Source organism: Poecilia formosa, unplaced genomic scaffold (assembly GCF_000485575.1).
Source record: "Poecilia formosa unplaced genomic scaffold, Poecilia_formosa-5.1.2 Scaffold179, whole genome shotgun sequence".
Classification (NCBI taxonomy): Eukaryota; Metazoa; Chordata; class Actinopteri; order Cyprinodontiformes; family Poeciliidae; genus Poecilia; species Poecilia formosa.
The window spans coordinates 569676-596571 of NW_006800118.1; the positions used below are offsets into that span (position 1 = coordinate 569676).

At 38.5% G+C, this 26896-nt stretch overlaps 1 protein-coding gene across 5 annotated transcripts in view; it reads left to right on the forward strand.

The window, feature by feature from the left end:
* bcas3 (BCAS3 microtubule associated cell migration factor) overlaps nucleotides 1-26896 on the forward strand; it is a 392159-nt gene that overhangs the window by 111088 nt on the left and 254175 nt on the right. For all 5 annotated transcript variants that reach the window (XM_007565551.2, XM_016678300.1, XM_016678301.1 and 2 more), the window contains 3 exons: nucleotides 7742-7842; nucleotides 10934-11130; nucleotides 12626-12723. In XM_007565551.2, the coding sequence (XP_007565613.1) occupies nucleotides 7742-7842; nucleotides 10934-11130; nucleotides 12626-12723 (396 nt within the window). The remainder of the gene's footprint in view (nucleotides 1-7741; nucleotides 7843-10933; nucleotides 11131-12625; nucleotides 12724-26896) is intronic.

Sequence of the window (26896 nt, forward strand, 5' to 3'; positions counted from 1 at the left end):
ACTCAGCCCTGCAGAGGATGGCAAGGCACAGCAAATCTTTGAAGAGATAAGGAAACAAGAGAGACACACTGTACACTCAAAATGAGATGAGATCCAGCACTACAATCTGGCAGGCTTGGGGCAGCTTTTTAGTGTTCCAGGAAGTTTCTCCTGTTTATTCGTGAGATTCATGTATGCAATTAAAGACTCTCCTTTATGGCAATTACATTTTTTTAAAAAACTTCAGGTGTCACAACTGAATATTAGGAGATTCTGAATAAGTCATCCTTTGTCCAAGAATGTCTTTTTTTCATACAAACTTTTCTCTAAGGATTATTTTTGCTCATGAATATTTACCCGTCAGTCCACAGCATGTGTTCAGACACCTCTTCCCCTCATGACAAACTTTGCTCCAGAGCAAACAAACCAGTGAATAATTTACCACCTGAGTTTCTGCCTGGCTCCTGATGGTGGCAGAAACAGAGGTTATGCTTTATGGCCACAGGCTTACTACTCTGTCATTTAATGTGCTAATTGTGGAGACTGGCTGGCTGACTGGCTGGCTTGCTTGGCAGCTCTCTTAGGACTTTGAGGCCCATGACAGCCCAGCCACATTTGCCTTGTCAATAGATCTAATTGCTCTGAGAAAGGGGCCAGAGTGAAGGCTTTGGAGCATCAGGCGTTTGGTAAAGAGAAACCCTGGCGCCATGACTGGGTCAGTAATCAAAGAGAGACAGAGAAAGGATGGGGTAAGTGCAGTGCTTGGCTGAATGAAGTAACTGTCAGTCAAATACACCTTGAATGATATATAATGACTAAGCTATTCCACTCTGTCACCATGCCAGCACCTGTCTGCCACAAGACTTCTCAAACGAGGAAAGTGAGAAGCAGGACAGGTGGAGCAGTTGACTGAGCCAAGCCAGACATGTCTGGCAAACAAGTACAGTAAAGATTTGAAGATTGCTCATGAAAGATAGAAAGTGGAGAAATGGAGAGAGCAGGTAACCGAGACAAGACAGCTCACCTCTGTTTGCTATGCAGCCAGCTCTGCAGATCTATCAGGTTGTTAGCTCCTTATCTATCTCTAGAGATCACCCTGTCCGGCCCCGGGCCCCCAGGCCCCTGGCCCCAGCAGGCTGGGCTACATCAATATCTAGGCAGCCTTTGTTCTTGTTCTGACTCCCTGCTTCACTGCTCCGGTTAACAGGCCACTGGCTACCAGCTTTCAGCCCAGCAAAACACCACTAACTGCACAGTCAATAAAGAGTGTGTCAGAGACATCTCTGTCCCTCGACAGTAGACTGGAGCTCACATCATGCTTTATGTGGGTATAAACATAATCCCAGCATCAAACGACAGGTTTCTACATCACAATGGTTCCCATCAGGAGATGGTTGGCAGTTGTAGAAAATCCACTTCAAGCTCCTCTGAGTTTAAACTGTCAGAAGCATTAAGGTGTTTTCAGGTTATTTAGTATTTGTTTTTCTAATTTACTTTATAATTGTAGCTTTATTTAGTCTTCTGACAGTGAAAACAAGCATCTGATTGTTGGCTTTGCTACAGCATTAAGAGTCGAGGAATAAGACAGCCTAGACCAGTGTTGGCTTGTTTATTGATTCAAATTTCTGCATTCTTTTGGATTTTGTCCTCTGACTCTTTTTTTAATCATGTTAAGTGCAACCATTTGTGAAAATGTTAAAAATCATTTTAGTTTTTATCATAAGTCGATTCAAAATTATATTAAAAAACTGAATAATACAGTTAGGGGTGGGCAGTGTGGACTTGAAATTTGATCATGATATTGTGCTGTACTATTGTGATAATAAATGTGGAAATAAAAATGTATTCCTTCATTTTTAGGTGACTGTATGACTAACTCCCATTTGATTTCCAAAACAACTTTTATTGTTTATTTTGTTTACTGCTAAGATGCATAGTACACCACTGGCTCATATGTGTGGGCCTGTCCCGCCTGGGGCTGCAATGCTTCGGCTGTACTCAGTGCGATATGACGGTGAGCAGTGGTGCACACCACACTGACCAACAGCATCTAGTAGATGTAACACCTAAAATAAGTAATTACATCTGGATTTCTTTGGGCTTAAACATTAAACAGACCAACCTTAAAATGGCCATATTTTCTTCATTTAAATTCTTTTATGTGTTTGACATTATTGGAAGGCTTATATATATATATATATATATATATATATATATATATAGTACGTTGTTTGAATGTGCTGTATCCAACTGAAGGCAGGCAGGGAGTTGCAGCATGCTGACATACACCTCACTGTTGACAAACCTTACTAACCCACCTAGTTGAAACCCGATCCAGCCAGCCCACCAAATGCTTCAGAGCATCAATAATTAATTTGGGAACAGCTATTGGCCTCAGGGGTCACAGAGCAAAGGAAAAAATAGGGATGGTGAAAGTCGGAGAGCCCAAGTAGGAGGATGGAGGTTATCAGGGAATGCTGATTTTGTTTAATAAGTAACAATATAAAAGCTTAGTTCTTCTCTCTTGTTTTTTTGTTTTGTTTTGTTTTTTTTTGTTGTTTTTTTTTTTAAATCAGCTAGCCTTCTCTGCCATTTTTTCCACTCACTCTGCCCTATCTTCATAAGAGTGCTTGCTCATCCTCTCATGGACTGAATCTCTATCTCAATATAGAAGTGCATTTGTAAGATTTTCCATTCAAATCAATATTAAAATAAATTGAATTTAAGCAAACTTTTCATTACAATCATTCTGGTTTTAATTGCTGAGGATTTTCAGTCTATTTGCCCTTGAACTTTTTTCTGTCTGCTCTTGCTTTAGCTATAGAAAACATATTAAATGGGGACTATGGTCTATAAACAAGTATAAAACTATTCATGTAATGGCATCATTTTATTTCTGGGCTGTAGATGCCAAACTATTGCCACTAACAATTTCACGTTCAATTATCCTGCAGACAGAAATAAACATTGAGATCTGGCAATATAATTAGATACTTAGAAAGATAACATGTCACATTCAGCCATGTTTAGTTGTTGAGATGATACAATCTTCACATTTCCAAAGCAGTGAAAAGTGGCATGTTCATTTACAAATATAAAATATATATATATAAAATATAATAACAATTTGGAAAATATGTCACTGATATTATTTGTATTATTGATAAGATTGTGATGAGGACATCAATTATAATTATATTAATTACCTATTGTAATTTAGATATTCTTTATTTTTCTTTTCTGCAATGCCCCTACCACCCTATGTGAGCTCTTGCACAAAAAGTATTCATCAAATATGGTCATCTTGGGCAAGATCGGTCAAAAAAATTATTTGTATACAGAATTTTCATTTACTTGAACTGTAGTGTTTTATAAAATCTATAAAATTTTTGAGATTGTGGTACTGCACACCTGGATATAGTTGTTACTTTTGTAGTATGTTGCATTAATCACTAAAGAAACTTCTGAAGGATGGAATGTGTTAAATGTGATGCCAAATGTAGAAAATTCTCTTCTCTCATACCGCTACTATAGTTCTGGATATTCTCTGTTTCGCCGTCTGTCTTCCTCAAATGTTGTAGTGGCAATAAGTAGCAATGTTTCCCTGTCAAAGGTGCACCTTATAGTACGAAATTAATAACAGAAGCTTATGAATAGCCAAACAAAGACAGTATGTTTCAGTAACAAGTTTCCCCTAGAACCTGAAATGGCTCAGATTTGCTCTGTGACCAAGTTGAATTCAAACAGTTTTTCCTATATAAAACATGGGGTGGTGTCTTCATGACTTCAGCTGGTATGTTTGTCAAAAATCACTGTTTTCTTGGAAATTTATGGTTTTTTGGGGGGGTCATTTTTCCATTACTGCTCTAGTGATTTGTTCCTGGTTTTGCTGTAGTGCATCACAACTAAGGTTGCACTGATTGAAGTATTCTGGCCAATCATCAATTATTGATCTTCAAAAAGCCTGACCTACTGATTCTAATTTTCGCTTATACTGATTTTTTTTTTATTTTGTCTGAAATGTTGCTAAATATAGCAAGAAAGTCGCTGAGTTGGCATCAGTAGGGTGCCTAATGTTAACTGTGAACATACAGATTCCACCTGGGCAGGTCTGTCAGTCAGGTTCTCTCATAACAGAGCAGAAGAGTACAGTGGCTGATTTTTAGACCTTTGCCAAAGTTGATAAGATCAGTGGATAAAATCAAATTCACATCTCAGTATCGACCAATGACCGATATTCGAAAACTGAGATAACTGGGGCTGATCTATCAGCTGGCCAATTTATTGGTTCACCACTATCTACAACCTCATGTGGCCCTTTAGTGATGAAGCTTCCCAGTGATGTAGTCAGGGCCTGCTGAGATACTGCTTAAAAGGAAAGAAGAAATCTGTTCATGATCTAATATATTGAATATTTCTTCCTGTTAGTGGCTTGAGACATGTTATGACTAGGTGCTAGGTAATTAAACTCAGCTGAATTGAAGAGCAAGGACAGTTATGAATGGTGATTAATGATCAGATGATTTGATTACTGACTCCTACTGATATTAATAATTGCTTCAGTGGGAGTTAGGTTTGTTTTTGTGTTTCTTAAAAGAACCAATATAAGTAAATAATAAGTATGCTAGTCATTACCAGATTTTTTTAACAGCTTTGGGACATATATTGATCTACTCTGTCTATGTAACTTAATCTTGTTTTTATTGTCTTTTCTATCCATGAACACTTTTCATATTTTATAGACGCACATAATACTGCCACTTGAAAATATATCAACATTTTTGAGCTTTACATCATGTTAGTATTAATAGTATTAATCTCTCATCAAAAACATACTTGGAGTGTTGCTTTTATTTTTTTATGCATGTTTGAGGAATCCTTTTCTCTCTCCTTGTAGCCATTCTGATGGCAGATATGCTTGGTTTCACCAGGCGCTGACTTTTCCATTAAGCTCCTCCTCAGAGCTGCAGTCTCCATCCAAGCTTCCGCTGCACAGAGCACCCATCACCTCACCCATTCAGCTCCCCCAGACTAGCGGCAGCAGAAATTAACAAACATCTGGTGGAACTGCGAGTTCCCTGAGCTTATCATAGGATCTACATCTGATTAAAATGTTGTTAAAGGCTCAATGGAGGGTTGTTGTTGTGATGACGTGCTGAAGGCGGAGTGTCAGAAAGATCAGACATAGATCCATTTCTCAAAGAGTTCAATTGCAAAGTTACATTTCTTTTGATTCATGTGTTACATATCCAGCATTTTTATAACAACTGAAGATAGTTACTTGATTGTGCTATAAAATGGCAATATATGTCTGAAATGCATATAATACTTCCCCTTTAAGGTCTTCAGTCAACCCATTTCATTTCCTAGAATAGTATTTCTGCATTTGTTCTTGCCATCACATTAGACAAGTCTTTTATCTCTTTCTTTGTCTGTAAAAGGATCAAGCACCACCACTTTCACTGTTGAGTAGCTACACAGTTCTTTTTTCAATTATTCACACAGCGAATGAGGCCAGACCTTCTAATTCCATCGGGACATGTGTGAGTGTGTTGGGTTGATGTGTGAATCAGCGATGATGTGACATTCACTGCAGAGGTGTCAAACACCGTACTGCCTCCATTAAGGGTGTGTGTGACCACCTGGCACATGTGTGAGGGGATAGACAGGGGTGCCTCCTGTGCTCCAGATGTGGACTTGACAAGTTTATTAGCCATTCTTGTGTTAAACAAACCCCATCCCTGTGGTGGGAGATGGAGAGACGACTGATTCCACACATTAGAGCTCATTCTCCATGCCTGCTTATTCAAGCCTGCAGGAGTCCCATCTGTCTCTGGGTCTCTCTGTCACTCTCTCTGCTTCGCCTTTTCACACTTTACTGTACATTTGCCTTTTTACACACACAGTCATATGCCTGTTGGAGATGAAAACAAACAAAGAATTGTACTTTTTCCTTTCCTTTGACTCTCAGCCCAAACATTAGCTCTCATGCAGTCAGCCATGTGATTTCAATGGTAGTTTATCTAAGAAACCCATCAATCTTAGGTGTCTGTACTGGCTCTATATATCAAGCTCTAATAACACTGTAAGTTTATAACTTGCTTGACAGCCTTTTCCTTCTAAACCTGATAGTTGTACAGTAAATAAAAATGGTTTGTTATATATTTCTTTTTTTATCTAAAATCTACTCCATGTCTTTTTTTATTGATTTTATTGAATATGAGAATTAAGAATAGCTGTTTTTGGAGTGTCATCTTGTTCTGAATAGAATAGAATGGAATAGACTTTATTAGGTGACAAGCTACTCCGTTAAGGTGTTAGTAAACAATGAGTGTTATAAAATGTATAAAAAATATATACATATATAAATCTGATGTTCTAATTTAAATATAAAATAATTAATTCATTAAAGTCAATAAAATAACAAGCATGCACTTGGATATATGTCAACCTATAAATAAATCTATAAATGAGACCAGAGAAATGTGACCTTTATTACATATGTTAAAATGTTTCTCAAACAAAAACGCTAAATGAAACATTATTAAATCATTTCACATTTCAAAGGCTTTTGTTTGCTAATAATTTAAAGTGGGATGGAGAAGCAGGATAATTTGTAGGTTGTATTAGGATGTAGAGCTTCAACAGTCTGGCATCTTGGATGTCAAAACTGATCTCCGTTTCTTTCATTTGTGCTGACCTGCTGATTTTGATTTGGACCGAATGTGCTGCAGCTCACTGATGGAGGAAATAGTTTTTAATCCAACTGAAAATTAAGTAATAATGAGATTATGCCCAAGTCTCATTGAAATATATGTGACAACAAAAAATTAATCACACACATTCTGGTGGTTTCTATTTACCAAAAAAAACATTGAAACATTTTGATATAGTCCATCCATGCATCAGCTGAATCCACCACTATGGTAGGGCTGGTGTCTGTCTCCAGCGGTTATTGGGTGAGAGGCAGGACACGCTCTGGGCAGGTCTCCAGGTCTTCACAGCACAAACTACTACAGAACAGTTGGCACAACAGTCATGCTTTTGGTCCAAATTTGCCTGGTGATTGAATGGAAACATAGCTAATGATTCCAGTCCCAACGTAGCTGTTTTTTTTAGCATTCAGTCTGTTAATAAGACTGATATAGTCACTTCAAGTGAACTCCTACAGCTTTGCCTGAGCTGATAATATGACTGTACTGTGATAGAGTTAAATGTTCACTTTGTACCTGTGCAAACTGCAGTTTCTAAGTAAATAAGTGTTCGAAGTTAATTATATTGCACTTAATCACTAAACAATAACCTACAAACAACCTGAACTGTCCAACAAAAACTGTTAAAGTGTGTTTAAAGTTGCACAGTGTGCCACACAGTTTTTCCCGCTGCAAAGCATTTTGGAATGACTGGATTGCACTTTGAATCATTATCACAATCACATTGCCAGAAATCAGTCAAAATGTTTTGTTTCTCTTAATGTAAGGCAGTTTTTCTCATTTATTTTCTATCACGCTCCCACTTGGATCATACATTTTTTCACAACCCTCCCCAGTACATCTCCCCAGATTGAATTGAAATACTATTGTGAATATGATAATATTTAATAATTTATCTGTACTAACACGTCTCCCCCAGCAACTCATGGTTGTTTATGCATGTTTTATTTTCTCCCCTTCTTCTTCTTTTTCTTCTTCTTCTTCTTCTTCTTCTTCTAACTCTTATTCTTATTCTTATTCTTATTCTTATTCTTATTCTTATTCTTCAGGGATTCCTCCCTGCAGCCCGGGTCCAATCACACGTCATGAGTCATCCGACAGCTTGGCATCAGACCACAGTGGCCAAGACGATGAAGAATGGCTCTCTCAGGTAAAGCTTTTGCCTCACCCAGCAACGCTCTGTAAAGGTTGAACAAGCAGACAGTTCCATCACTTCTCACATGTCAGGTACGATATGGTTGTCCTTTATTTAGCTTTCAGGGACATACACTATCTGTTCCTTCTCCCACTGAGGATAAGGAACTTAAAGAATTCGAGCTATATGGAGTTTGTTCTTTCCTTAGATTTTAAAGGAAGAACTTTATACTGCATGTAAAAGAACATGCCTTACTTTTCATTTGAACTACTACTACATACTAAACTTTAAAGCTATTTCAGTGAAAATCTTGAAGGAAGCTGTATGTATTCGCCATAATCTATTTTTACCTTAATATGTTGTAATTAAATGTTTAGATGTTCTTTCTAATATCGTATTCAGAGTAGTTACAAACATCCTAAGGAATACATCAACCAGTTCACAATTTTTTTCCTAAAGGACTGAGAAATCTGGCACATTCACCCTGGTCTTTTCAGCTTGGTTAACTCTCACAGGCCTTGTCGCTCATGTCGGCAGGTAACCCACTACATTTTCACCATCAATAATTCCAATGCATGCATAATTGATTGGCTAAAATGCAACCCACTTAGCTTGCGTAGACTCTGGTTTATGTCTGCTATGATAGTTTGCCAGGAGCAGAACTATCCGTTGCACTAGCCTGTATTTGAGCAACTTCCTGTCAGAGTAGCTGTAGGCCTGCATGCATCAGTAGAAGATATCATGGTACAAGTCTTTTTACCCTTGCATGTTTCCAGGGTTACTTGTTAAAACCTTTTGTGGATGCTTTGAGACTGTCAGTGAATTAGGATAAACAGAGTAAACTAACTGTGTTCCTGTCCCTCGAGATTTAGGATTGATCAGCCGTCCCCTAATGGAATGTGAGGTTTGTGACCCTCAGTGTGAGTGCCTCAGCAGGCTGCTGTGTGGAGCCTTTTCCTGCCCATCATTGTCAGTTGCTCTTAAGTTGGCTGTCAGTAGACAACAAAACCTTCTGTCCTGACAGAGTCCATCAGGGGTCGTTATTTATTATCTGTCAGTTCTAATGTGGTGGGGAGGGGTAGACATACAGCACATTACAACGGCTGAAGTTTGAATGTGTTCTGTTTAATAAAACACAGTTTCAGGCCGGTGACTCATTTCCAGTCACCGGAAATGAGTGACTTAATTATAAAGTAATTTATAATTACTTTATAATTATAAATTATAAAGTAATTTATAATTTACTTATAAATTATACTTATAAGTAAATTATAAGTATAATTTACTTATATATTCAGCAAATTGAATATATACTGATAAGCCATAACGTCGTGAAAATTGACAAATAAAGTTACTCATAATTCATAATATCCTCTTAAAGAAAACGCTATAAGCTTTCGCCATGAACACAAGAATTTTATGGATCCAAATTGCTTTGGTGTTGGATTTGAGTGCCAAACAATGTCTAAATGTGCAAAGCATCCTTTTATTTTATTGTAATGTCCTCAAGCATTAAACAAAACGTTATGACTACTACAATACAGTTTATCTAACAGCATGACAACCTGTCATGTGAAATATATTAGGCAGAAAGTGAACATTGTTCTGATCCAGAATCATTGTTCATGAACTAGAATTCATTGTTCATTGAATTCTAGTTCTGGAATTCCTAGTCCTAATTCCAGATCTAGGAATTAGAGTTAAGACATAAGATGGCTAGCATTGGCAAGACAAAGGGGCAAGATCATCTCTAAAACTGCAGCACTTGTTGGATGTACCAAGAAAAGAACAGTAGTGAATCAGTGACAGGGTCCCAAGTGGTCTAGGTCACTGACCTAGACCACTTGTTTAAGCAAACAAAATGTGCTTAAAGGGGAAGAAATCCAATTGTAGCTTAAATTACTGCAGATGTTTGTTCTGTTAGAAAGGTGCAGCTTGATGGCAGATACCACAGCAAGTCATCATAATGTTGTGGTTGATGTATGCTTTGAATGACTTATGCATTTGATTCTCTTTATAAAAGCAGTGTTTTTCAGGGACACTGTGTGTCAGGCAATGAGGTATTTTCTCAACATATTGAAGCGCAAAATTAGACTGCCCAAATAGTCTAAAGCCCAGGAAGATGATCGCCTCTGGAAGCTTCTGTTGGCTGCTTTGTTTTATAGGGTTTGAACGTAATTTTAGTTTTATAGTCTTAAGTATTAAAACTATATCCTAAGTGTCCTTGGCATTTTAAAATGCTTAGGACAAAGCATTTTAAAGCATTACAAATGGCACAGAGGATAGTGTGCTATTAAATAGATGCAGTAGTTTTTAGCTTTATTAAACATAGAGTTTAGGGCTGCAACTAATGGTTATTTTAATAACCAGTTACTCTTATTATTTTGATAGTCGGAAAAGACAGAAAAGAAAATTGGCATATTTCATTAAACCACTTTATTTACCAATTTATTTTATACAATATTTTATTTATATGATATTAGAATGATGCAAATAAACTAAATTCTTTTTTATAAAGTAAATAAACATTATTGTCTATAAGCAATAACAGCCTTCCTTTACTGAACTGTTAATCATTTGTTGCAAAGGATCCACCTGCAGCTACAAACAGTCCTTCTAAGATCAACGTGAAAAGCTCAGGGCTTTCTGATTGACTTTAGACAGACAGACAGACAGACAGACAGACAGACAGACAGACAGACAGACAGATAGATAGATAGATAGATAGATAGATAGATTTTGTCTGGGTTAAACATATTTACAAAGGTTTTTTTTGCTCTCAAGTGAAAAATGTATATACTTTTGGAACAGTTTTGGCTGAAATAATGCTCTGAGTGTGTTGTTCTTCATCACATTGTATTTTTAGAGCCTATATATTCCAATGAATGATTATTCAATTACTAAATTAGTTAACAATTATTTAAGCAATCAATATATCACAATAAATCTGATTAATTATTTCAGCCCTAATAGAGTTTGCTCTGAGTTGCACTGGGGATTTTTAAAGGATAATCCACAGTTTCCCAGCAGCTCTGACCAGTGTGCTGTGCAGTGAAGGGTCTGATGTGATGTAATGATTATGATGTTACCTCTCTGATATTCACAGGTGGAGATAGTGACCCATACTGGCCCCCACCGTCGCCTGTGGATGGGCCCCCAGTTCCAGTTCAAGACGATTCACCCATCAGGTCAGACCACAGTCATCTCCTCATCATCCTCAGTGCTCCAGTCCCACGGCCCCTCCGATGTACAGCAGCCACTTTTGGACTTTGACACAGATGACCTGGATCTACGCAGTCTTCGGTATATTAAAACCACTGAGCATATTTTGTAATGGTGTAATGGTAAAAATTGCTCACAACACAAGACGAAACACAATATTGTTTCTAACACGATGGGATACAATGCCATTTTAACAGTATTTTAGCAGAAGATAAAAAAAATTCCTTATTTCTTTTGGTTTTCACAAATACATTGAAGGTTTCAGAAGGGCTCTGTAATCTGTGTGGAACATTTTAGTCCAGATAGGACCAGTTCTCATGTTTGTCTTAATTGAACTCAGTCCTAATGGTAAAACAGGATGAAAATGCTCTTTCTTTTACATTTTTGAATCTAGTATAAAGGTTTCTTAAACCTCTAAGTGGGTTATAAATAATCTTTGTCTAATATAGAATTAATCAGTACAAGTTGGACCATTCCATGTATTTCAGTTTGACCTGCAGATGATCAAAAACAGTCTCAATTAGTGAAAAATCCTTTACTGTGGAGATGAAGGGAAACTGCTATTCACTAACTTCAGTTGTGTTAGATATGCCAGTGCTTAAAATCATTCAAAACTTGTTAATCACTTTGTCAGTGTTTCTCTTGCATCGGATGCCCAATTGTTGTGAGTGACCAGCGGTAACAGAAAACTAATGGTCAGACTGTGAAAAAACATAAGGCAACAAAAACTACTTCATTTAATTCTTCAGCTGAGTTCATAGATCAAGAGCTACTTTTATACGATAATAAATGGAACATTTACCAACATATATGATGTGTATTGATGATTTTGATGATGGCACTCAACAAAATGTAATGTTTGCTTCTGGTTTTTCAATTGGCGACTATATTTTGTTTTGTAATGAGATTTTATTTTTGTGTTTTTGTGATGTATGGCACTATGAACTGCCTTGTTGCTGAAATGTGCTATAAAAACCCGACTGATTGAATGATAATAATTGTCTCCAATAAAGTTGCAAGAATAAAGTCAATCTATCACCACTGATCTCATGATCTGGGGTGTCAAATAATAAAATAATAACTTGCCTTTCTGCTCCAGATGAAGTCGTATGCTAACACCAACTGGGTAACAGACATCATCTAATATTGTGATGTTTTAATATCACAGGATAGCATTACATCTCTAATGAGGACAAACTTAATCACCAATTAACATATGTTGATTAATCAATTAATTAACATATGTTAAATGAATCAGTTAAACGTGTTGTTTCATCAAGCAATCAATCAAATTTATTTCATTTCAACAACAAAGTGTTCAAAGTTCAAAGTGCTTGACATCCTAAAAACACAAAAATCAAAGTTATACACCAAAGAGTTACATCAATAAAATTTCAAAGATTAAAAAAATAGATAATTCAAGAGAAGCATTTTAATTTCACATCATAGCACCTGAACTTGAAGAAGAAACTGTCATCTCAAACTACATAATAATACTTTAAACACATCTGTATAAAACTGAGCAGCTGGATGTCAGACTGTCATATGTGTAAATGCTATGAATGTTTTTGTTCAGAATCCAGCCAGTACGCTCCGAGCCAGTCAGCATGCCCGGTTCATCTCGGCTGCTGACCGACCGCAGAGGACAAACCAACATCATGGATGCCGGCTCAGGTAGGAAGCTTCCTGTCTTTTCTGATCCGGGGTCCATCATTTGATTTTTAGTTTGGTCCTGCTCCTTCCTGGTTTACTGTGGTTGGTTTCATCTAGTCTTACTTTCTGTATCACCTTCATTTTGTTTCACACCTGTGTATCCCGTCGCTCTCATCAATAGATGCTGTCGGAGTTGTTTGTGATGAAAGAATGAGAGAGTGTAACACATTTTAATCAACACGGGTGTCATAATAATTGATCATGCTACACAATTTTTTGGAATCTGTCAGAGGCAACATTGTAAATAGAAACCTAAATATGTACATGCAGATGTAAACTTTCTTATCAATTTGTAGTCATCAACACGTTTCTGGCATGTTTCTGGGTCAATACTTGTTCTCATCTTCACACACACGAAAGAGTTGGTGTAAATCAGCTGCTTGGAAGAATGCATTGATTCTCTTTATGGGGTCTTAGTTGTCCATAAGCCTAATGTTAAACTGTTTACATATTATAAAATCTGTTCTGATTTGTTTAGGATCATTGTCATGCTAGAAAACCCAGCAAGTATCCACGTTTTTACTATCTAATCACTGATAGGTAGATGATGAAAATCCTTCATCCTTTAGTATCATTTCCATCCAATAAGCTCCACGGCACTTGATAGGTCAACCTCTCTGTGACTCCTCCAAAGATAAATTTTGTCATTGTGATCATACTGTTTACTATTTACCTAAGCTTTTTATATATAAAAAGTCATATAAAACTTTTTATATGACCAATTTCTGACTTTAAAAGAAATGGCTTAGAAATCTTTAGATGTAAGGAGCCCAAATAACTCAAATCTCATGACATAATTTCTTTCTTTCTCACTGTTTTACATATTTGTACAGTATATACCGGAAATTGATTAGTAAAGTATTTTCAAAGTTAAATGGCAACATTTGGACAACATGCAAAGGATCTGTATTATAAAATATGTCAATCAACTCCACAGCAAATGTCACTATAGCTATACAGACCCGTTGCTGCGTGACACCCGTCCCATAAAATACGGAACCATCCCGTATTTCGCTGTTAAATGTAGCGTCCCGTATTGAACCGATATGGGATGCTATCGGTTCACTTCTTGATAAGGATCAAGAAGTGGTCCCCGAGTACTTTATATGTTAGGCTGCTCCAGTCATTGTTTGACTCATAGTGTTGGTGTTGCGATATTGTGCCCAACTGCTTTCTGGGTAACACATACTAACCGAGACACTGCCGCCGCAGCATCAGTACAGTTTACTGAAAAACAGGTTTTTAATCATTTAAAGCAAAATTATTAGTGGTTGACGTTAACCTCTTGAATTAGCGATTAGTTCACTTAGCATTACTAACTGCAAACACAAGTCTCTGTAGGTATTCCCAGCAGAATGCAGACTCTTATCTCTTATCTCACAATTGTTTGATATGGGTGATGACAAGTAGAAGGTGAAAGCAACAAAGCAGAGCAACTTTGTTGTAATTTGCACAGCCTCCATGGTATCTACTGAAGTCAGCTCTTCATCAGTTGGACAAGTCAAACCCAAGGCAGACTGTCAAACAACCCCTTTTTGACCAGAACCAGTCAAGTCTAAAACAACCATAGCTTCTGTGAATTGTGGAAGAAACAAAGTGAGCAGATACCTGCCGGCTGTAGCTGCAGAATGAAAGCTAACATGCCTCCGTAGAAAATACAGTGTCATCATAAAGCTTTTGTACTTCCTCTGACTTCATGTTTAAATGCCTCTCTGATTCTGAAGGTCTTCTTCCTTCAGTCAACCAGATGATTCCTCTGCAATGCTACTGGAATTGAGCCAGCTCTTATTTTGCGAACACCAAGACCTTCTTTTGAGATTGTATCATCCGCAGTGAGGAATTCAAGTTAAGCTATTTTCCTATTTATATCCTGTTATGCCAGTTATGAATAAAATTTACTTGAAGGCCATAATCTGTGTCAGCAGACAGAGCAGGTACCAGACATACATCAGCCATGTTTTGGTTCCTGTATTTAGTTTACTTTATCATTAGTTTTTGTGAGAAAGTCTCACACTTTCTCTCATATTTCTACTTTGTATTTTGATTGAGGGTTTTTTTTTTATTCTGTCTTTACCTTTAATGTGAAAAAGAAGCTTTGAGTTAAAACATAAATGCAGTCTAATCGGAAGATGATCAAGATATGCCTTTTACTCCCAAAATATAATGCTTAACTTCAGAAAGTGTATGGTATGTTTCAAGTGTACGCACAGTGATCACTATTTAGTGGCGAAGGAGTTATCACCTATTGCGTGACATTGTGACCCGTTGTCTGGCGTGTCAGGGCGACAGAGGAGTGCCTGTGGCGTCTGTGCTTTTATCTGCTGTCTTGTCACAGATGCTTCTCTCATCTGATTTGGCCTCATGCTGACACAGAGCTACTACTGGTTTCTTCCCCCAGGTGTCAAAAATACTGAGAGCCTGTGTCACAAATAGGTGTGTCACAAATAGTTGGACGTCAGATAGTTTCTTTTGTCCTGCGCCACTGTCTGTCTTTCAAAAGTTGGCAGTGTTTGTGGCAGATTTATTTGAGATCAAAATCTTCTCAGAAGACTGATGACAGCAGATTTAAGGCCTCACTGGAGATGCTAGATGTCAGCTTTTGAGAAGAAGAGCTTTTGCCACAGCCACCTGTCACTGTGGCCCTTACAGATCCTAACCCAGCTCTACTGTTATTCTTCCACCTCCATGTACCTCATTTCATCCTCTGAGAATCATATCTGTGGTTTTTCTGTCTCCAGTCAGTGACAGAGGTAGGCCGAGGGATGGAGGTGATGCTTATCGCTGCGCGCGCGTGTGTAAATGAGTGCGAGACTGTGTGAAGGGAGGCTTCTGTGTTGTGTCCTGCCTCTGCCATGGCGCCGTCTCTTATCACACCACACATCTCTTTTGTCTCACCCCTTGAAGAAGCTGCCTGTGTGTGGCATACCAGCAGCAGTTTGCACTAATACTTGTTCCAGCTCCAGCTCTTCCAATCACATTCTGACTAGTTGGATTCCATTAAGAGTGGATCACTCATATTCAGCTCTTTCTTAGCTTTAGAACATCTTTGAGCATGTTCTAAAGGCTAAAGGCTAAACTTTAGCCTCAGCACACTGTGTGTTTAGGTGATGCTAACTGCAGTGTTTGAGACTGTGGAGAAATGTAACTCCATTATTATTTGGTTCTCTTTAGAACTTTAATATCATGTCAACTCATCAAAGTTAATTTACTAGTACAGGACAGTATAGAGCCTGTTTGATCAGAATCAACAACCTATTTATTAATAGAGACATTTTACCCTTACAAAATGTGTTTAATACTGCCAAACCAAACCTATCTTTTAAAAATATGTTACTTTATATAAAAAGGATACAATAAATTGAATAAATATATGAATATTTATTTGATACATGTAGGTTAATTAATTAAACATATTATGTAAAATTTGGCTAAAATTTAAGAACCACAATCTAATTTGTCTAATTTGTTTATTAAAAAAGGTATAATAAATTAAAGTTCACAGATAAATATATTAACATGTATTAAATACATACAGATTAATGAATTAAACCTTGTAGGTAACCAGTCAGAGCAGGGAGGAGGATCTTAGCGCTGTCAATAATCCTCATGTACATGCTGCTGATAGTGTTAATGGCAGAGAAACAAGTTATCATTACAGGAAAACTGTTTGTCCTCTGTCACCGTTGACCTTGCTCAGGCTTGTATGATTTGCATTGCATAGCAGAGAGCAAAAGGTACACTGTGAGCAGTGAATACACAAGGTTGATTGACAACGCTAAGACCCCATCTTTAAAAGGAAATGAAAATTTTCTTTAAAAAAATCATATTTACTCATTCTAAACCTACACATGTAGCCATGTACATATTTCTCTAAATAAAAAGATTAAAAAAGTATCAACATCAGCAGAATGATGTATTTGTATCAATATTACACTCTGAGTTACAGAGATATGATATCTGGTTCTGCTCCTTAACCCAAAAAATAAACAAAATAGACCTACATATGGGTGAAAACATCAGTTGTGTTAAAAAAAACAACATTAAAAAACTGTCTATATTTAGGCAAGAAACTGAAATTTGAAAGAAATTACACCCTACATCTCCTAGATGGAGATCAGTATTTCCTGTTCCCCGGTAAATCCAATGTCTTATGAACAGCAGTGTGTGTGTAGTTTATTCATTTAGTGACAATTCATGTCATCTCAAGACACACACAGGGCACCATACAGTTAGATTGAATCCAATTTAGTTCAAATTGGATTCATACCAATCCAGTTTATACTTCACCATCCAGCCTTATGGTCAGATTTAGATCCAATTAAATACAACCCAAATCTATCCGGATCACAGTGATGATGTAGTATTCAGATCTGTTCTGTTACTTAGTAAGTCACTTGTGTTTTATTTGGCATTTCACAACTGGTTTAAAATATTACTGCCTACAATAGGAACCTGATCTCTGCTTCAGAATACACTGGCATGTCCATACTGTCATGTATGTTAAGCACATTTGGGGACTTCAAAGTCTCTGGCAGACTTTGGTTTGTTTGTGTGAGAAGCTACAACCCTGCTGTCCTCCTCACAGTGACTCACTTACAGTCAGTCAGTCTCCCCAGTGTCTGCTCTCATCTTATCTCAGCCCATACACTACGCTTATCTCTGTCTTCCCCGAGGTGACGGGATGCCGTCTGCATGGGACACACACACTCACTCAGACTGAGCTGTGCAGAGCTTCCAGTCCTGACTTTTTTGACTCCTTATGGAGTTTGCAGGAGGATCATCGATGCCACAGTGTTACCTTCCCCTGGCCGCAATAAATCAGATCAGTGTAAAGCTGCTATCTATGCCCATCTCTAGCCACTAAGTCTTGCTGTGGGGTGTGTGATTGTGTGTCTGTGCATGTTTAGAGGCAACTTCAATCAAAACTAGACTACACAGGGACATTCTATGGCCTGGCTGTTCGTATCAAGGATGGAAAGAAAAGGAGACAGACCTGAAGGGGAGATAACACAGCAAGACTGAATAAAAGAGTATTTAATCTTATTCCTCTGTTTGTGTGTACGCACGCACATTGAAAATCCCACCTTCACACTGCTGCTGTTGTGTTTTGACTCTGAAGACACCCCAGCCTTGACAACGTGAAATTTCCTGTCTGTAGCGTCAGCCATTTTGTTATTGTTTTGTTGTTGTTGTTGTTGTTGTTGTTGTTTTGCACGTTTGGTGTTTGTTTTTTTGTCATTGCGTTTCTTCCTCTCTGTTTGGCTCCATCTGGAAGTGTGTGTGAGAGTGTGTGTGAGTTATCTGTGAGGATGAATCAGTGATAGTGTGTTAGCTGGCATCAGAGCAGAGCAGGCAGGACGAGATGAAGCCAGCTTATCTCACAACTCTCAGGACACTTCAGAGGACTACTGGACCTCAGTGCTGGGTGTATGTGTGTTTGCTCATCAGGTTTTGACTCATCATATTATAAATATAATCTTCACTAAGCAAAATAAATCTAGTTTTTAATCTAAATGTTTTAAATTCTTCATAAACACAACAGTTTTATTGACAGTTTAACTGAATAGATGGGGTAAAGAAGAAGCTAAGAAGCTAATGCAGGTATGCTGTGAATGTCCTCTGCATATGTAGACACACGTATGCTCATGTTGTATGTTCTCCCTGGAGGAACGGGTCTAGTGAGTGTCAGTCCATTAGCAACATCCTGTGAAGCAGTCAGCTGATTGGTGTGTGATCAGCAGCTAACAGCCATTAGCTTCATCCCCCCCACATCACTGCTCACTTCCCAGCACTGTGCTAGTGTTCCTCAGTGTCAGCCATCAGCATCAGCTTCCCATTCGCACAGATCAGATGTGATGATATATTGTTACACTGAAAAAATTCCATGTTCAGCATTTTCTTAATGTTAGAATCCTGACAGTATTATGGAAGACAATATTTAGTCTTATTGTAAAAAACTGGAATATTTTGGTTTCCTGTTCATAATTGGAGTGATGTTCCACAGAAAAATAGGTCAGTCGTCCAATGCTGAATTGTGAGTAGGTGGGATCCACTTTCCTGTTTCCAATGTTTTTTTTTGTTGTTGTTTTTTCACTTCATTGAAATTTGCACATATTTGCCTTTCTACAACTTTTTACATAAATCTGGTCATTGCAAGTTCATTCTTACTGTGTCCGGAATCATTGCCATGGTGATGACTCCATTTCAGCCCAGCACAGGCTTTCCAGATCGCCTCTCATTAACAATATGATGGGATTCCCATGGAGTTCATGGCAGACTAGATGACTGTAAGGTGTTTAGATCCTCTACAAAAACAAGCACAGATCACCACCCCTCCATTTCCATGCTTAACTACTGATAAACTGTGCTTTAATTTCTGCAAACATCTCAACTTTGCTGTCATTGTTCTGAGGAGTAGTAACTAAACAGTGCTGCTGCTTAAAGAGAATCAGCTTCTTGCAACCCTTCGAAACAAGGTGTATTTGTTCAGACTCTTTATAATCTTTTTGTCATGAACTTTAACATTTGACATACTGAGGCCTATGGAGCCTGAGTTGAAGCTCTTGGTGTGTCACACTGTTGATCTTGGAGTGAGATTGCTAAGCTAGGTTGTCCAATCCTGTGAAGATTGGCAAGAAGTTGTCACACTTGATAAAGATCACATCTGATCAACTGCATCCTATGGAGGCCCTAAGAAGACATGGAGAAAAAAAAGAAGAAAAGAAATCCCGACTTTTTTTCTCGAGATCCCGAGAAACTAAGTCAAAATCCCAACTTAGTTTCTCGGGGATCCAATTCCTTCAACACCAAGCCCACATCTTCTTTTCTCACACAAAGTCCATGCTCTCTGCATTTAACGTACATCCATCAGTAACCGTGAAGCTGTCCAGAGGACTGCAGCTGGTTATTAATGAATTCAACCAAAACTGCCAAGTCGGAATAGGACTTGTGCCAAATGAGTCCCCGCGGACTGAAAACTCTCTTCAGATGTCTCTCACTTGTACAAAAAACATGTCTGCTGTCAAGCACTGATTTGATGTGTTTATACTCAAGCAAGTCCAAGCTCGAAATAAAAATCTATATATCTATCCCATGGGTGTGTGTCCTCCATCGCTGTGATTATGTCGTTATGTACTGTTCCTGATCCGGATAAAGTTTCTCGGGATCTCGAGAAACTAAGTCAGGATCTCGAAAAAATAAGTTGGGATCTCGAGAAAAAAGTCGGGATCTTGGGATCTCGACTTAGTTTCTCGGGATCTCGAAAAAAAAAGTCGGAATATCGAGAAAATAAGTTGGGATCTCGGGATCTCGAGAAAGTAAGTCAGGATTTCTTCTTTTTTTCTCTCTCCATGTCCCCTTAGGGGCTCCGTAGCATCCTGTTGCTGCCATCCCTTGCATTAAATAGAAATGGTGTGAAGTTACTGATAGACTTTGTAGACCTTTAGGTTTTTAAGTTCTACAGTAATCTAGTGGAAAAAACATTATATTACTAAATGTATGTCTAAAAGAGCTGATTGTTTTCATTTATGGTACTGCTAAGTCATTGTATTTTCATTTACAACACAACGTATTTTCAGTAAAATACGTCTTGAAGTGTTATTAAAATGTATTAATGTCGCTGGTTTGCCAGTGAACTGCCACGGTGGGTTTCAAGTTGTACTTAATTAGAAGTCAGTGAACAGCAGTCGGCACCAGCGGTCATATCCTATGGCCATTCTTTTCTATCAGTGTGTGCATGCCTGCACCTGTTAGCATCAGTAACAAAGTGCCCCCTTGTCCTGGTGACCCACCACCTCCTTACCACTGACGGCACCACCCTGAGGCGAGAAGGGGCTTTCCCCTCTCTTATTGTTCTCAGAGAGAGAGCGGCCAAAAGAACCGTAGAACCGTTAGTGGTCCCACAAAAAGACTAGAATAGATGGTTGTTGAGCCTCGCAACGCACACACACACGCGCGCGCACACACACACACACAGACACACACACACACTCTCTCTCTCTCTCACACACTTACCATATTGCACATTTTTCCTGGAATCATTGCCTCCTACTTCTTTCCTTCCCTTCATACCTGAGCAATCATCTAAATGATGAGGCACCTGTGCATAGGTATTCATCTCGTTTTTTCTTTTACTGATACACACACAAACACACGCACACATACACTAGTAACCTATACCCCACAATTACCTTCCAGCCCCATAAAGGGCCCTTGTATTTTTGTCCTGTTCCAGTCACACTGACAACAGTGAGCATATAGGCCAGAAGATGCCATGCCATCTGATCTCTTACTTAAATACAAATACCCTCATTTCCTGGGAACCCCTCCTCCAACAGTAGACACCTTTGTCACCCTGCTCCCAGCCCCCCCATCCTCATCCATCCTGTCCATCACCTCGGGGTGTGCTTGGTGACCTGCTGACTGGTGACAGGACAAAACAGTCAGTCATCTGTGCTCCTTTTTGTTTTTGTCATCACCAGCAATTAGGCTACAGGAGATGCTGAACTGTTATCAGGATCAGGAAAAGGAGGGAAAATGATCTGACGGAAATATTTTGAAAGGCCAATTAAAGAAAAGCTTTGCTGTGAAAGTAAATGGGCCGTCCAACTGATGAGTTTAATGTTTATTTCTCAAGCTGCTTTCTCGTCAGAGCTTCTTTGGCGCTGAGTTTGTTTCATTGGATAGCCAACTTCTTTGTTGACTATGATCTGCTGAAAAAAATAGGTTCTGTCCACTTCCAAGAGAATCCTTTATGGTCGGAGAGCAAATGGACCGATCAGGGAGCAAAAGAGAGAGAGTGACATGAGTTATTGACATATATTTGATCTGAGAAGATTCAAATCCTTTCAAAATGTTTTAGTGTGTTGTTGTCTCTTCCTGCTGCATGTTTAAATGCGGACCAGCTGCCTGCAGTACCTGCTGCTCAGACTGGGCAGCTTCCAGTAAAACCATCAGCTATTTTACCTGCAAGACATTGACTAGCCTGTTTGAGCACAAGTAAATCATTAAAGTACCACACAAAGAACAATGCCACTGACAGCCGTTTTGTTGTAATATTTTTTCTTTTCTCTTTCAGAGATTTTATTTGAGTGGGAGCGCTTTAGCCTCATGTAGTCATCGATGCTGGAAATGTCTGCCTGATCAGGGTGTGACATGGATTGTTATGAAGGGATGCTGATCAGGTCTTAGTGTTGGTCTCATCTCTATTTGCATGTGTGTGCGTTCGTGCGTGTGTGTGTGTGCGTGTATGTGCGTGTGTGTTGGATCACTTTTAATCTGCAAGAGATGGAACGCCCTCCAGCATTAGTGCTGTACAGAGAATGCATGTGTGTCTGTGCATCCATGTGACCGTTTGCGTGCGTGTGTGTGTGTTAACAGAGCCAGAGGGCAGTCAAGACTGAGCAGCTGCTCTTTATAGTGACTGAACGGACACCAATGTGTCAGGCATCTGCCATGTATTCACCCAGCATTCTACCCACTGTCGTGTGTGTGTGTGTTCGTTTCAGTGAAAGTGAGAGAAGATATGTTGGTGGGCCTTATCGTCCCATTTGGTTCATCATTTTTTTATATTATAGAATATAAAAAAAATGAAAATAAAGATAAGTGTGTATAGCTAGTATTTCAGCCGGAACATTGTAGTTTGAGGAAACACCTTATAGACAGACGGTCCCTGCGCTCACTTGTTACAGAGCCGTAGTTTGTCCCAATAAAGGAGGGAGGTGTCTCCATTAATGCCACCCTTTCATTACTGTGACCTCAATTTGTGGTAGGCACATTGCCAAGATGCCCATCCGTCCGTCTGTTAGAGTCCACCATGACTTTCATTGAACATTGACCTCACACACACACTCCCATCGGCACAAGCAGTATGAAGGCTGAGCTGTTCAGGCTCGTGTGAGCATGCAGGTCTGAGAAAATCAATTCCTCACATCAGAATGATACCAAAACATGTAACTGAGATAAATCCTGATTTCTTATGGTCAGAGAATTTCCATTTTTGAATTTTAAAGTTGAACCTGATGGCTATTAGAGATTGGCATTTCTAGCTAAAATACTAATTTAAAAAAAAAAAAAAATGTTGTGCTGTTATTCTTATTTTTTATTTTATTCTGTACTATTTCAGTACAACAGGAAGGTGTATGTTGTTGAAATGTGGTTACAGGACACAGATGTGATCATTTGTCACATTTTTCTCAGTGATAGACAACCTTACAAATCTGAAGCAAATAATTTTATTTATAAAGCACATTTGAAAAAAGAAAATTTGCCAAAACGCTAAAGTGCTGTACATACTGATAAAAATTACATAAAATAAAAGTAAAACAAAACAGTTCATTATGATCAATGGAAGAGATGGTTTAAACTTCCTTCTTCTCTGGCAGCTCGCTGGTCCTGCTCTGTATCCATGAAGCCTTCTCAACTCCTCTGGGATTTGTGGTCATAGTTCAGGTATCATCTGAGCTTTTGAGATGTTAATCTAAAAAAACAACAACAAAAATTTAAAAAATGAAATAAAAAAACCCACCTTGTTGCAACAATTGTGCATCGTACCTTTTCAAAATAAAATAAAATAAAATAAAAATCATTCTACCTTGACTTCATAAAAAAACGCCGACAGAATAATTGCCCAAAAAAGCAGTTCCTCAAATAAACAATGTCCAGAAAAATAACAAATCAGAGCCAACATAACAGAGCAACATAACAGAGCTCTTTTAACTGGCAGTAGTATCAATGCATTACAGTCTAGCAGAAACAAACCCAGCAAGTTGAAATGAAAAAAGAATTTTTGTTTGTACAGCCCAATGTTGTATATTGGAAATAATATTTAAAGCTTTGACAATCAGTGCCCATCCAAATGACCAACTGCCTTTCTGACCAGTTTGCAGCATGAAGATATGAGTGAAGATATTTCAGATCTAAGCACCTCTACACGGTGGAGAGAAGCAGCAGATGGCTGCTGTTCCACTGACAATATGTTCTTACATAGTTGATTGGAACCTGTCGTCAGAGCAAAGTTTCCATGTCTGGAACTTTGAAATTTTATAAAAAAAACAATTCTCACTCCATCTGAAATTAGTTGGGACAAACACAATAGAGGGTCATCAAGAGTGATACATCTTTCTTTTTCACTTTCTCTGCCTTCCATCTGTTCCTGTTTCTCTTCCCTTCTTCCCAGCTCTCTCTCTCTCTGCCTCCCTCTTGCCTTCTCTCTCTGACAGTAACCTTCCCTGACAGTGTCTCCATGCTGTCGCGCACAAATCCACCTCTGAGAGGTGTTAAAGCTCTTCCACACTCAGACGTTCACACACACACATACACACGCCTTCATTCTGGATCCCGTAAGGTATCGATCTCATGTCCCGTGTGCTCTAATGGGATTTTTTACACCTAAGCATCAGAAACGCCTAATGCATCGCACCGCATCTGATGTGGTGAGGCGCTCTCTCTTCCAACCAGGCACAGTTTCATGCTGAGGGATAATTATGGCGTGGAGGAGCGTTGCTGGCAAGTGTGGTAAAAAATGAATGTAGAACAGAAGAGGAGGATGCACTCAACAGCATATGCATAAGGCTCCCTGAGCATCTGACTCATGTCACAGATGTTCAGACAGCCTCTACTCACTCACACACGCACGCACACACACACACACACACACGCACACACACACACACACACACACACACAGCACACAGTGTTTCTCAGTGTATGCTGCTTTTTACAGGCTCCATGCTCTGAGGTTCCCTGATGTGTTAGATGAAGAACAACATGGAGCTTTTTTCCTGTTTGGAAGTCATATTTATGAGTTTTCCTTTTCTGGAAAAACCACAGGTATCACAGTTAGCATGGAGCCAAAACCAGCTGCTAACAGATCTTTACCTTCCATCCCTCCCTCCTCATGTATATCTGGGTTTCAGCATGAACTTTGCCTTCCACCTACTTTCCAAGTACCTCCATGTTAGGTCAAAGTGGACATATCAAGCTTTTCATTCCTTCCTTTTCCCATTTAAATGATTCAGTTGTGGGTTGTATTAAGTGGATCTAGAATGCTTTGGTCTGAATTCCTGTCTATGGCCTCTCTTACAGAGATATGGTCTCTTTAAATCAATAGAGGTTCTTCACAAACCATACTCCTACAGGTCACAGTGCATTCCGCTCTGCCACATTCAGCCCTTTTTGTAGTTTTATAAACTTATACAGCATTTTTCCAATCATTTTGGCCTCTCAAAGCACTTTATACTAGAGTTACATTCACCCATTCAACCACACATTTTTACACCAGTAGGTAATTTGGGCAGGAAGAAGCTGGAATCGAACCTACTGGCTGAGGTTGCTGAAACACTCGTCTCTGAAGAGCTTTGTGCAAACAAAACGAACTTTCCACACTAATGTGGGAACATTTCCAAGAACAATAAATCATAACACTTTGACACTTTCAAAGTGTCCTGATGCAAAGGGACGGTGTAATAAATTGTGTGTGGTTGTACTCTGCTACTTCACTCATTAGCTACAATCTTGAGCTTTCAGTGAGCAAACAACAAAGCTAGCAGATCAGGCTCAGTGTGTGAACCCAGTAAGTGGGTTTCTATGTAAGGACATTAGAAAATCCTCTGAAATCTTTATTACTGTTAGATTTTTTGCCTTATTTAAAAATTATCAGATTATCTAATAAAAGTATCTCATGCTTTCTTTTTATTTATAGGATTCAGATTGTTTCACTGTCAAATGTCTTCTGTAGAAATGTCAGTTTTGCTGTAGATTTTTTCTCCTTTGCTCATTCAGCCAACTAAATATGGTTTGGCCAGAAAACTATGCTCTACTGCTGGCTTCCAAATGACCTCAGACTTTCATTGCCTCTTTCCTTTTTTGGTGTCACCTCAAGGCTGGCCAGGTGGAGGTGTACTGCAGCAGTCTCATTTCTTCAGCAGGTGTGTGTGCGTGTGTGCGTGTGCGTGCGTGTGTGTGCCTGTGCGCATCCATAGCCCCAGCACATTTACGTTGATGCTATCTACTCACCTGCTCCTGCTAGGCCACAGAGGCAGCCATTGTGTATTGATGGTACCCAGCAAAAGACTAACGTCCTGCAGGTGACAACAGGTGTTGGTTATATATGCGTGTGTGTGTGTGTGGTAGTGGATAATATCAAGGAGGATATTGTTTGTGCCATGGCAGGAGTAGTTAGAGGAAGAGGGGAAGAGGTTACAGCCTTTCTCTCCTCACCTGGAAATTATGTTCTGCCGCCATTTTACTGGAGTGTGTTTCCAATCACTGCAGGAACGTGAGAAATGTCAGCTTGAGAATTCCTCCTAAGCTTCCAGTCTGCCTCTTGTGCTTGTGTCTGTGTGTGTCAAAGTGTTGTTGCAAATGTTGCTGGATAGATGAGGACATATTCAATATGTGTCAGCTTTTTTCTTCTTCTTCTGTGGTTTAAGATCATGCAAAAATGATTAGAAAAATAAGGTGTAGTCTCATTGTTGCCATGAAATCACAGTGTTTCTAACAATATTTTGAAAGTATCTGCAAATAAAAATAATTTAAACTATAAAAATATATAAATATTTGTTGCACAATCTAATTTAATATATCTACATATTATCTAGTATATTATAATATTATATTATAATTCCAAAGGATAAATTAAGATTAAATTTTAATCAATTGTATATTATGTTGGTGTCCATTTTCTTCCATAGAAACAATTTCTGACTTTTTTTTTTATGATTTGAACTTTATTGATTTTCCAGCAAAAATATATAACACAGTTCTACAATTAACATAGCCCAGTCTAGCACATGCTAAATAATGACTTCTTTGGAACAAATATCCAGAACATTTAACAAAAATTACTTAATGCAAAAGAAAAAAAAGTCACAAATTGTTCTGACTTTTCTTGAATTAGTGAAGTAAACCTGAACTTTACTAGTGATTCATCATGTCTTTCTACAACAACGACGTGTTATTTGCTCTCCTAGTCTGCATTCTTTGCAATTCATTTAGAATTGCTGCTTTTGTTCTGCACGTCATTTTGAGGATGAAAATAAAATGGAAAAATGGAGGCGGCCTGTAAGAATGGGTGAGTGTGTCTGCAAAGTGACCATCATCTGCAGAGAATTAAGTAGAGAAGAAGAAGACGCTG